We start from the raw sequence: 12,567 nt of genomic DNA, 5'->3' as shown, positions 1-12,567 counted from the left end.
AAGCTTGACATAGGTCTGAACCCAGTTTGTTCCACAACTAATTTATGCCCATAATTTTAAGTGGGTCCACTCTGTGTAGGACTAGTATTGAATACAACCCAATGCTTTTTTAATGGTGGAAATGTAGGACCTATTCCATATCTGCTATTGGGTTGGCCCTACAGCACAACAGGCTTTCATTCAGTAGGTGGTGTATCTGTTTTTTACTAACCCACTGGTGGTCTCCCCCACTCAATTGCCACAAGGCCTTGAAGGAGGGTGAAAGCTGTCCACAGGATCAGCCCAGCCATTTGACTGCAGCATCTATATCTTCCTGGGATTGGGAGACCTGTGGCCCTCCAGATGTTGGTGGGCTCCAGTTCCCATCATCCCTGATCTTCAGCGATGCTGGCTGGGGCTAATGGGAACTGGAGTTCAACAGCTATACACAGGGAAACTGAGGTTCTCCATTCCTCACAGATACACTGCAGCCACGTGGGATCACACCACATGAAAACAGCAAGCCATGTGTATGTGAGAGACTAAGAAGTCTCGGGGGCATTAGAACAGCCAACTTTTTCTTACAAGCTTTACTCTTGTGCTATCTTTTTAACTGGGCAAAAGCACTGGGTCTTCCTGAACTGCTGTGTGCTGGAAGTGGCTGCGTTTCCCCCACCTCTCCATGGAAATAGCTCAACCTGTTGAATTTTTGCTTGGTGTGCAGGTGTTGCAGGCGATTGACTTAAAACAGGGCATAGGGCACCCTTAAGGGTGGTTCATTCTGGGAATCTCCACTTTCAGTGGAAACAGCCAGCTTGCTTTTGCTTTCCAAAAGAAGCAGCGCAAACATTATTGCATAGTTACTGGTTAGGACTTGCCAAACCTTTGCTAATTTGTGTGGCTTGCCTGGCTGCTTCACTACATATTTTTAGGCACCAGGCAAAAGCTTTCTTTTTAGCCAGGCTGATTAACATTCCATGTTCTTTTAAATGTGTTTGGTTGAATGGGGTTATTGGCTTGTTTGTTTGTTTTTTCGTTCTTGCTTTTATTATGTGAACTGCCCTGTGATCTTTGGATGAAGGGTGATATGGAAATTTAATAAATATCAATATTTATAATAGTTCAGCTACTGTGCTGTCTTTGAATCCTATCCACTGCACTTTTTTTTTGGGGGGGGGCTTTAACACAACAGCATGGGAAACCTGTGGCCTTAGAGAGGTTGATGGACTACAGTTCCCATCTCCCTCAGCCAGCATAACCTGTGACTAGGGCTGGGGGAGAAGTTAGTTTCTGCTCACATTTAAAGACGAATCTATCTGATTTGAACTTTCCAAAACCATGTGCAGATCGAAACGCAGCCTCCCTTCTCGGAATTTTGCAAGCCAGATCTCCAGTCATGTATTGTGTACAGAATTCTATATATTGGCTTGAAGTGTGCATAAAGATGTCTATATTAATGGGAACAAGATACAAAGATGTTGGGGAAATTCCTTTGCAAAAATGTGTGTATCAGGCAAAATTGCATAGCAAACTGTTTGTATTAGGAATAATTTACATCAAAAGGCTGCTGAATTTCCAGGAGAACTTAAAAATAAATAAATCACAAACCAATGTGGAGAGGGAGACTTAAAATGGAGGGGGGGATGAGAAACAAAAATTGATAGGTTTGCCCATCCATTACTGCTAGTAACAATTGGTGGAGGGAGGTTTTTGAGCATGTCCAGAGTGCATCTCTCAATCCACAGAGCAGCAGGAATTTGCCATTAGGATTGCTGGTTCCTCTTTTCTAAATGGCAGCATCATATATTGTATATGCAGGAGGCTTTGTTGTCATGCTGGGAAATGTTTCATGCCCTTATTTTTTGTTTATAACACATTTAATTTTTTTTGCACTGGAGCACAGTAGTGGGGGGGACACACAGTGTATAATAGGTTGCATGTAGGGACTTAGCTGTAGTGTATTCGGTTGCATGTATCTTAGTAACAGAGTACATGTCTCACATTTGAAAAGGTGCTAGGTTAAATCCTCAGCATCTCCAGGTCGGGATAAGAGAGATTCCTGCTCAAAACCCAGGAGAATCTCTGCTAATCAGTGTGGATCTAGATGGAACAATAGGCCTGAATTACTGTAAGGCAGCTTCTGATGTTGCTGTGATGAGATCAAGCCAAGTGTGACTTCTCTGCAGAACCTATACAAATGAATTACCGTAAGCCCTGGCTTGTATGCACTCATTATGTGTTACGCCCAAAACTAAGACATACTAGCTTTAGGACCTGGGGAAAACTGTGCCTTGGAGGGAGGAGATCTTCTGTTGCATACCTGTGATAACATCTACCTGTATACAGATGAGAGGTGTCTGCAGGGAAGTTGGTGGTGCCAAGTTGAAAGAGGAGTGGGCAACTTGAAATGCAATAAGGGGACCTGTTCGTGGGGGAGTGGAGTGTATCCCATTTGTATGTGGAAAAGGTGGTAAGTATTTGCTCCTTTTCAAGACTTGTTCTCCTTGGTTCTATAATAACTTTTTTGGGGAGAGGTGGTGGGGAACAAACCATTTTATGTTTCTTGCAAATCTAGAAAGTGCCAGGAATCTGAGAACTTTTGCCAACTTTTGCGCATACAGCAAAGCATGAAGTAAAGGTGAGTCTAAACATCTCAAGAATGAAGACAAGAGGCGATCCCAAATATTTTCAGTAAATAAAACCAGACATCATTTTTGGGGTGGTGGGCAGATAAGGTTATCAGGTTTTGCACAAGCGCCTGTAGCTATGCTTTTAATAGGCATTGTCTGAGCTGCAGCCAGAGGAACATCAGAAGCTGCCTCAGTCCAAGCCAGATAATTGGTTTATCTAGCTTGCCTTGTCTACTCTGACCAGCAGAAGCTCTCCAGAGCCTCACTTGGGGGGGGGGGTCCTCTCAGCTCTACCTGGAGATGCCATTGGAGATTGAACCTGGCACCTTCCACATGCAAATCAGATGCTCTACCACTGAGCTATGGCACTTTCCAGGAACACAGGATACCTGCTTTAGCCCAAGTACTGATCGGCAGCAGCAATCCAGAATTTTAGGCGGGGGTGTCTCCCAGCCATACCTGAGGTCCCGGGGACTGAACCTGGGGCTTCCTACATGGAAAATGGTGATGCTCTTCTACTAAGCTACAGCCCCTCCCAATAAGATGGCTGAATGAATTTTGTTAAGAGTTTGGTCAGGGGAAGATCCCCGCCTAAACCCAAGAAATTAATTAATCCAACTAATGTCTGGAATAGGAATGGGAAATGCAGGCTACAGAACTGTGTCAGAAAAGGAATCCATGGGCCAGAATTTTATGTGGAGGGTGCGGGTGTGTGTAGAGGTCAGAACCACTTTGGCACTGGCTGGAGGAGGCTGCACCAGGAGACCACGAGCCATGATTCGCTGCTGTTTTGGACCCAAGTTTGCTGAAGATATGAGAGGGGCAATGAGAAACACACCTAGGGTATTATGTTCAGCAACCCCTCCATGGCAGATATCCAGGTGTAAATATGTGTTAATAAGCCATATTTCTTAAAGATACTAGTCTCTGCTGTGCCTCAATCTTCCCAACGGAGACACAACCTGGGTAAACACTTGGAGCCCCAGGAATCTCTTACAGCTCATGGGTATTGGAGTGGCATGTAGCACTGGTGTTAGATGTGGGATCTGTTTGCCCGAGAGCAAAAGTGAATGGTAGTGTGCATGCAGCTGAAGAACTATTGCCTTTAAAGTGATTGAATATACACTAGTGAAAACTCAGCAGAGAGCTCTTCATTTTTCTCCCTCTTTAAAACTTTGCCTTTAGCCTACTTTGTCCCACCTCACTGGAGTGGCCAATGTTTATTGATCACTTTGTAGACAAAATGGCACCATTCTCTGAGATCATCCTATAAAAACTGCCAGGCCTTTTTTTAATTTTTTATGGCTCATAACAGATCATAAGAGTTTATTAGCATTTCAGTGCTAACATTCCCTTTATTGCCAAAGTTCAGAGTCAAGTGCCGATCCTTATATAGCCACATGACAACACCCAGACACAAGAAAGCAGAAGTTGTATCCCCAAACAAGTTCGGAGGAACCCCATTGTTTGCAGAAATACAAAAATATGGGGGGGGGCAGAAATGCTAAATTGAGGGAGCTCCCTGCCCCCCAATACTTCCCAGTTAGGACTGAGTGTACTCACTGATCAGCCTCCTTGGAGGGTTAGTAGAGGCTGGTCCATTGGACATGTAGAGCACTGCCTCCACCAATCTCACCATGCCCTCAGCCAGCCCCCAACCTATCTGCCTTCTTACTTGCTGTCAGTCTATGCCAGGGAAAGAGGGAAGTTTTTAAACTCACAAGTGTATATATAAAGGTCTAACAGCCTATAATTTCATGCTTTACTTTGCTGCATGTGCTGTGATTTTTAAATCTCTGCTGGGGTTCTGTCACCAAAGAGTACAATTTATTTTTGCTCCTGTGGGAGCAGAAGGTAAAGGTAAAGGGACCCCTGACCATTAGGTCGAGTCGTGACAGACTCTGGGTTTGCGGCGCTCATCTCACTTTACTGGCTGAGGGAGCCAGTGTACAGCTTCCAGGTCATGTGGCCAGCATGACTAAGCCGCTTCTGGCGAACCAGAGCAGCGCACAGAAACGCCGTTTACCTTCCCACCGGGGCGGTACCTATTTATCTACTTGCATTTTGACATGCTTTCGAACTGCTAGGTTGGCAGGAGCAGGGACTGAGCAATGGGAGCTCACCCCATCGCGGGGATTCGAACCGCTGACCTTCTGACCGGCAAGCCCTAGGCTCAGTGGTTTAACCCACAGCGCCACCCAGAGAAAGGAGGAGAAAGGTGGAGCCAAATTACTCCCCCACTTTCCCATGTCTCTCTCTCTCTCATTACCAGCATCTCCAGGTAAAGATTGGGAGAAACCCTTGCCTAAAACCCTGGAGAGCCATTGCCAGTCAGAGTAGACAAGACTGGACTATATGCATCAGCCGTCTGATTTGGGATTAGGCAGTTACCTAAATTTCAGTCTCGGCAGCCTACTTTGTGTATCTGACAAACTGGGCTCTTGTCTATGCAAATGTTTGCCACAGAGAATGTGTTGGTCTCTTAAGGGGTCTCAGGAGTCTTGGCTGTTTTTGCTACAAGAGGCTAATTTAACTGGGCCACTCTCCTCTTTTCCTTCTCTCCATACTCAGTAGGTGCCAGATGTAAGAGAGATGTACCTATAGATGAAGATTTGTGGGAAACGACCCTCTATCCAGAGAATGGCTCAAGACATGTCTGCACTCCAAGCTGAAAGTAAGTCGCTGGTGTAGGTGTGGCAACTTCTTGGCATTGTCTTTTGCATGTGATGTGCAATAAACCTTTGGAACTCACAACCACAAGGTGTTGCGATGTCCGCTACCAAATAAGGCTTTTAGGTAGAGGCAAATAGCTCTGTCTAATGATAAACCTGCATGCTTGGACATAGGCACTTGCAACATAATTTATTTTACTTATTTATCCAGGGAGGTCAAGGTGGCATACACATTTCTCCTCCTGTTGCTTTTATTCTCACAACAACCCTGTGTGGTAGGTAAGGCTAAGAGTGTGTGACTGGGCCCAAGGTGACCCAGCGGGCTTCATGACTGAGTGAAGAAATGAACTCTGGTCTCCCATGTCCTAGTTTAGCATTCTAACCACTACATCATACTGGCTCTCAAAGAAGGGGTAGAGTTTTAAGGGGACCAAAACTGGAGACAAGGGCAGCCACTGGGGTGATTATTAATGCTTCTCTGTATTAAAATCAATCCATCAATCCAGACCCCACAAATAAAAAGTTAGCACAGCAGGCAGAGAAGTTCCAGCTATGTTGGATTTGGACCTGCAGGGAACATTCCAAAATGTGACCCTCTTCCTTCAGAGTGAAATGGTACAGCCATACTATTTCAGGTCTCTACCACCTTGTTCAGTGCTATGCTTACGTGTGTGTGTTGTTTTTAAGCCCCTGCTTATGAGCTTTCCTTTCCTTCTCTGTTCTAGAAGACCAAGACATGCAAGGGATGTGGAAAGATGTTGATGATGAGGAGACCTATTTGTTTGACTGTAGAAACTTCCCTGAAGAACCGTGTTGTGAACCCTGGAAGCGTGCAGAGATGGAGGCCAGAGGAAGATCAGCTCCTTCTGCTTCTACCGAAACCTCTGCACCAGACTTGCAAGACTCTGATTTCCTCCCTTCTGTTTCCCTTGCTGCCTTTTTGGCCCTCGTGTTTGTCTTTGTTTCCATGATCCTGCTCCATCATGGTAACAGCCACTTATCCTTGGATGACTACAGGGCTGCGAGCCCCACCAAGAATCAATTGCCCCAAAGCCGGCTTGGACTCCTTCGCCTTCTCTTCCCAAACCAGCCAGAAACTACGTGGCAGATTCTGCAGCAATACATATGTGGCCAGCTGGGAGGGACAAATCCTGACAAACCTTGGGTCCTGGTCACCGCTGGGCTGGGTGATGCAAGAAGCACACTTCTGTGCCTCACCAAAGCAACTCTTTCCCTCCTGACGGAGGAGAGTGCTGTGAAACTTCGATATCTCGAGCAAAGTAGTGTCTGGCTTCCCTGGAGGGGCATCCTGGAAAATGGGACCTGTGATATCTCTGCTGCAGAGATTTATGTGGGGCAAAGTCTTGTACCTTACGGCATAATGGTGTCCACACTGAGCTCTGTGGATGGAAAACGGTTGGCCACCAAGATCAACCTTGCTGTTCTGCTGAATGGTATCAAACGAGCACGGGAAGAGTTCCTCCTCCAAGTCTTCACTCCCAGACTGGTGTCTGACATTTTGAATACTGTTCTCTTTGCTGATAGGGCAGTGGATAAATTGGTGGCTTCTAATGGGAGCTTCCTTGTCCTCCTGGTAAGGTCTGAACAGTATTTGGAAAGTGGTTTTGTTTGCTGAGGAGCAGGTGTCTGGAACGCCAACACTCTCAGAAGAGGACACCTTCCTGTCGATGTCTAGTGTGGCTGCAGAATAACAAGAGAGTCTGGATAGCATGCATTAAAAAACAGAAGCCACTGTTCCTTGGGTTTTGAAGATTATATGGCTTAAGACACTTTCAACCTGAATTGTGACATCAGGAGCACTACCCTGGTTCCAGTCAGCTGTATTCCTGGAAATAAACACACCCAGTATTGTCTACACTGACTGGCAGCAGTCCAGATTTTAGGCTGGGTTCTCTCCCAGTCCTATGTGGAGATGTTGCAGGAGACGGATCCTGGCATCTTCTGCATACAAAACAGATACTCTGCCATTGAGCTGCAGCCAGCAAGCCTGGAGGATTAAATGCATCCTGTTTGTCCAAATCACTGGCTGGCCACTCACACACCTATGGAAAGCCCAGAAGCAGGACCTGAGTGCAACAGCACTCTTCAATTTCTAATTCTCAACAACTAGTATTCATAGCCATACTGCCTCTGACAGTGCAGTGTGTTATAAAGCACATTTTTTTTGGCAACTGAAACAATGCACAGAGGTAATAAGACCAAGGACTACAGTTACCCAGCTGCACCACTAAACTGATAGTCTGAGGTATACTGCCTCTGAAACTGGAAGTTCCATTACAGTATATTATGGCCAATAAGCCAATAAAGGATGGTACCTCTGGAATTTGGGAAGGGAGGGAAGGATTTTAGTGGTTTGCCAAATGGCTTTGCCCATCCCAATGAGGGTGATTGGTTGTGGGGTGGGCTTGCTCCATGTTGAGACACCAGAGAGGATGGGAAAGGGGAGGGGGGCAGGATGTGTATTAGCCTGGCTTCCAAATGAGAAGCAGAATGATGGGAGTTTCGTGTGTGATGAGAACATGAAGGCAGTTCACAAACACATATCCAGAGTAATCAGAGGATATTTAGTATTTTGCCAGTCTCTTCAAGCAGCACTGGGCAATGTGCTTCCAACACTTCTTGTAAATCTTGCTTAGCCAGCTAATTTTTATGACCCCCACAACATGACCTTTCTGAAGATAAATTTGAGGAGCAGTATGCTTTTACTTGGGATGCGGGTGGTGCTGTGGGTTAAACCACAGAGCCTAGGGCTTGCCGATCAGAAGGTTGGCAGTTCAAATCCCCGTGATGGGGTGAGCTCTTGTTGTTCGGTCCTAGCTCCTGCCAAACCTAGCAATTTGAAAGCACATCAAAGTGCAAGTATAGTGGTACCTCGGGTTACATACGCTTCAGGTTACATACGCTTCAGGTTACACACTCCATTAGCCCAGAAATAGTGCTTCAGGTTAAAAACTTTGCTTCAGGATAAGAACAGAAATCAGGCTCTGGCGGTGCGGCAGCAGCAGGAGGCCCCATTAGCTAAAATGGTGCTTCAGGTTAAGAACAGACCTCTGGAACGAATTAAGTACTTAACCCGAGGTACCACTGTAGATAAATAGGTACCGCTCCAGCGGGAAGGTAAACAGCGTTTTCGAGAGCTGCTCTGGTTCACCAGAAGCGGCTTAGTCATGTTGGCCACACGACCTGGAAGCTATATGCAACTGGACCTAATGGTCAGGGGTCCCTTTACCTTTTATGCTTTTACTTAGCAGTCGTTCAACTATAAATTAGCCCCTTACATATAGGAGATGCTGGATCAGGCCGCCATTAGGCTTCTTGGCAAGCCATGCCCCTTCACCATTTTATATTGCTTTGATTGATTCATTGTATTTTATTGTGTGTTTTCTTTCATATTAATATTCTCTTCATTGCTTGGGGGGGGGCTCTGCACACACAAAAGTAAAGAAACAATAATATCATTTACAAATGCAGGATATTTTTATTATTATTGTGGGATCACCTTATCTCATATGTGCCCACTTGCGCCCTGTTACTGGTTCCACAGAATACTTGTTCCACACTTGCAAAAAGTCAAACTTTTACTGTGGCAGCACATAAACTTTGGAACTCCTTGCCAATTGAAATCAAGTGGGAAACCTTTGTGGTATTCTTTTTGGTGCCTCCTAAAAACATTTTTCTGTTGGAAAGCTGATATGGGCATGTCGATGTTAACATGTTTTAATCTCTTGACTATTAGTTTCAATTATCTTCAAATGCTTTTGTTTTTAACTTTTAAAAAAATGGGGGGGGAGTATTGTTTAGAGGTTTTAGCACAATCAAGCAGTATATTAATGATGTTAAATAATACATTTATACCTGTTTCCACCATCAATGGACATGGTCCATTGCAATGTATAAGGGGGAAAGTTTTTGCCCTCCCACCAGGGTTTCGAAGCTACAATTCAGTACTAGAAGGAGAGAGTGGAAGGTGTTGAGAGAAAAAATGTCCTACTGCTTTTGAGAATTGTGCTGGGCTTTTAGGGCAAATGCTGCTGTGTCTCTTGGAGCGTGCCTTATTGTTCTCCCATGCTCCTAAACCAAGGTACCTCAAATCAATGGCAGCAGTGCTGAAAAATAGGTCAGCTTGGGGCTTCCAGGAGGCTTTCCCTGCCGGCCTTCCACCAGTTCTCTCACCTTGGCTGCCAGGCCCTGGTAGTAAACAACAGCTGCTTACCAACCTGACAGAGGAGAATGCCAAGCTCTGCCTAAGGGACAAAGTCCCCTGAGAATGGGAGGAGGAGAGCGAGCACCTTTGGTTTAGCAGCACCAGCAAAGGAAGCATCTTCCTGCCTAGGCTCTCTCTCTCTTCATTTCGGACCAGTTCAGATCCCGCTGCAAACCCACACTTGCTCGCCAATCTTAAGAAAGAATAAGGAAGCAGAAGGAGAATGCATCAGACTTCTGGCAGGTGTGAAAAGCAACATTGTTCCTGGATGGAATTGAGTTAGGATGAGGCCACACTGTCCACATCTCCTGCTTTTCAAGGCAAGGTAGGTTTTGGGTATTGTTTTTTTGCAGGGGTGGGTGGGTGTAGGACACAGGCAGCTGCCTTTATGCTATAGAGTCAGAGCATTGATCCTTCGACTGGCAGGGGCTCTACCACTACAGCACAAGCCTCTATGTGCTTCCTCTGATAAGGCAATCAATGGCTACTAGCCATGACACCTATGCTCTGTGCGCAAGGTTTCCCATGTATTTCTGGTTGGCTGCTGTGAGAAGAGGATGTTGGTCTAGATTGCCATTGGCCTGATCCAGCAGGCTGCTCTGATGTGGATGTTTATCTTCCCATCCTTGCCTTATCAATTGCTTTGCAAGAGAAGGGCTCGCTTCCACTCTTAAACTTCATACTGCAAACTCCCTTGGGTGGAGGACCTCTCTCTTTGCATTTGCTGATGCTGTAAAAACCAGATGTTGGGGACCTTTGTCCCCCCCACCCCCACCAATGCTGAAGAACTACAACTCCCATCAGCCTCAGCAAGCACAGCCCTATGGCAAGCCAATCGTTGCATCTTGTGGGCCAAAGGTTCCACTGCATTGATGCTGCTGTATGATTACTGTCACTGAGCTTCCACCTGCCCTTGTTTTTTAGTCTCCTAGGTAGCAAAGAAGGCTGTGTTGCTGACGGATCTCCCCATGGCTGAGAAGGAGGTCCAGGGGCTGGAGGCCGAATGCCCCATCTGCTGGAACCCTTACGACAACACTTTCCGCACCCCCAAGGTCCTTCAGTGCCAACATTCCTTCTGCATTGAGTGCCTGGCTCATCTCAGCTTGGTGTCCCTGGCCCAGAACCGCTTGCAGTGCCCACTCTGCCGCCACCCTACTGTCCTCCCCTCTGACCAGCCCGTCACTGAGCTGCCCACCAACGAGGCCATCCTGCGCCTGCTGCGCCTGGAGCCCAACCACATCATCCTGGAGGGCCGGCAGCTGTGCTTGAAGGAGCAGCGCAAGAGCAGGTACTTCCTCCGCCAGCCCAGGGTCTACACCTTGGACCTGGGCCCAGTGACAGATCCCAGCATTGGCAGCTACCGTGAGCAAAGCCGCCCGGCCAGCACTACCACTGCCGCCACAACCCTGCCCAACCACCATCGCTCCCCAATGTGGGCGTGTGCCTGCAACCCCCAGCTCCGGATTTTCACCTACCTGATGGCTGTCATCTTAAGTGTGACTTTACTACTCATCTTCTCTATCTTTTGGACCAGGCAGTTCTTTTGGGGGTGGGGGTGACAGGGACCAGCAGCCTCCTCAGGCGGAAGATGCTGGGAGCAGGGTAGAGGTGGTTGGCAAGCAGCAGCAAAGTGTTGGGAGGACTAGCTTGTGTGTGCTACACAATCTGCCTTGAGTTCTCTAAGTCAGCTCAAGTGTGCTGGAAGACATTGCCCAGAGTTATGATTTAAGACTCAAAGCTCTGTCAGATTCTGCCTATCAAACAAGAGAGAGGCTGCCAATTGTCCTTCGCCCCAGACAGCAAAGTGGTTTGGACTGCCACTGGATCCCAGGATTTGACCTTGAGGGTTACTTGTGAGCTTTAAAATAGGGATGGGGATGAGGACATGGCAGGGCAGTGGGAGCATTTCAACGAACAATCTCACTGCTTCCTAAGTTGGCTAAAGTGGGTAAGAGGGTGAAAATGGATAATGGGAACATAGCAGGTGTGGAGAGGAGAGCTTTTCTCATTCCAGGTGTTGCTGAACTACAATTCCCATCATCTCTGGTCATGATGGGAGCTGTAACGCAACCACGTCTGGAGGGCCCAAGCTTCCCCATACTTGGAGCAAAGGGACATTAGTCAGGCCATTGGTCCATCTAGCTCCATACTGTCTACACTGAGTGGCAGCTCTCCAGGGTTTCAGGCAGTGGTCTCTCTTATTGCTACCTGGAGATTCTGGGGGTTGAACCTGGAAGACTCTACCACTGAGCTATGCCGACCCTCCAAACCAGACTCTTCCCCTGTGCCAAATGCCTCTGCTGCAGCCAATGAAGAGTTCCCAACATCCAGAGAACACTGACTGCACTGCTGAATGCGGAACCACCAAGGCTGCAGATCTTAACTGTTCTCTGTCCAGGGTTGGAGATGGTCCGCTGTGTACTCAAGTCATGCAGGTATGAAAATGAAGGCAGATGCTCAACGTTTTTTTACTCCTGGTGTATGCACTAATGGTTAGAGGGCCAAACGGCAGTGACATAAAAAGTTTTGTATCTACGCTGCAGTGTTTTGTTTCAAATTGCATCAGCTTGTAAGAGTGGGGGTTGATAATAGGATCAAAGCAATCTTTTGGATCTTGCAAGGAGGTAGGTTTAGCAAAGACAGGGTGGTTTGGGAAAGGGACACACAAAATGAACATTAGTGGGGTGGCTGCAGAGCCTTTCCCTACAAGGAAATGACAATTCAGGGGTGGAAGATCTTTTTCCCCAACCTAATTACCTCATTCTGTTCTGGGCAACCTTCTGAGCACCACATGCCGGTGGTAGGTGGGGTGAGGCAAAAGTGAGTGGGGCAGCTAATGTAAATGTTACCTCTGTGCAGCAGGCCAGTTTCCATATACACAAACGCCCTTCCATCTCCTCCATCTAGGCAAGCAAGAAGTATTATCAGAGTGAAAGGACACATTCCTGCTAGGCAAAAATTCTCAGGGAGGATGTGAAACATGGTTTGCGGGGGGTTGTGGCCGGGGGAGAGTCCTGAGGGCCAGGCAGGGAAGCCTGGAGGGCCACATCTGGCTTAGGGG

The 12,567-nt window shown here is 47.0% G+C and overlaps 2 protein-coding genes across 4 annotated transcripts; both read left to right on the top strand.

Moving 5' to 3' along the window:
- The first annotated feature begins 2,376 nt into the window (after nucleotides 1–2,376).
- Nucleotides 2,377–7,398, top strand: LOC307208375 (uncharacterized protein). Of its 3 annotated transcripts, none has more exons than XM_079963025.1 (3): nucleotides 2,377–2,449; nucleotides 5,181–5,283; nucleotides 6,010–7,398. In XM_079963025.1, exons 2-3 carry the CDS (start codon nucleotides 5,214–5,216, stop codon nucleotides 6,915–6,917), a joined length of 978 nt encoding a protein of 325 aa, XP_079819151.1. In that variant the 5' UTR covers nucleotides 2,377–2,449; nucleotides 5,181–5,213; the 3' UTR covers nucleotides 6,918–7,398. The 3 variants fall into 3 exon arrangements, with proteins under 3 accessions (XP_079819151.1, XP_079819149.1, XP_079819150.1); XM_079963023.1 differs by having other exon boundaries at nucleotides 6,007–7,398; XM_079963024.1 differs by lacking the exon at nucleotides 2,377–2,449 and adding an exon at nucleotides 4,833–4,890 and having other exon boundaries at nucleotides 6,007–7,398.
- Nucleotides 7,399–8,514: 1,116 nt separating this feature from the next.
- Nucleotides 8,515–12,041, top strand: RNF183 (ring finger protein 183). The gene is made up of 2 exons (XM_079962591.1): nucleotides 8,515–9,831; nucleotides 10,431–12,041. The coding sequence occupies exon 2, from the start codon at nucleotides 10,475–10,477 to the stop codon at nucleotides 11,063–11,065; it is 591 nt and encodes a 196-aa protein (XP_079818717.1). The 5' UTR covers nucleotides 8,515–9,831; nucleotides 10,431–10,474; the 3' UTR covers nucleotides 11,066–12,041.
- The last annotated feature ends 526 nt before the right edge of the window (nucleotides 12,042–12,567 follow it).

This window comes from Podarcis cretensis (genome assembly GCF_951804945.1).
Source record: "Podarcis cretensis genome assembly, chromosome: Z".
Taxonomy (NCBI): domain Eukaryota; kingdom Metazoa; phylum Chordata; class Lepidosauria; order Squamata; family Lacertidae; genus Podarcis; species Podarcis cretensis.
This window is presented reverse-complemented; position numbering and strand designations above follow the sequence as displayed.

Coding starts and splice junctions, on each gene's coding strand:
- LOC307208375 (XM_079963023.1), top strand. CDS start 5,214: ATGAAGATTTGTGGGAAACGACCCTCTATCCAGAGAATGGCTCAAGAC. Junction 5,284..6,006: donor GTCTGCACTCCAAGCTGAAA/GTAAGTCGCTGG, acceptor TCTCTGTTCTAG/AAGACCAAGACATGCAAGGG.
- RNF183 (XM_079962591.1), top strand. CDS start 10,475: ATGGCTGAGAAGGAGGTCCAGGGGCTGGAGGCCGAATGCCCCATCTGC.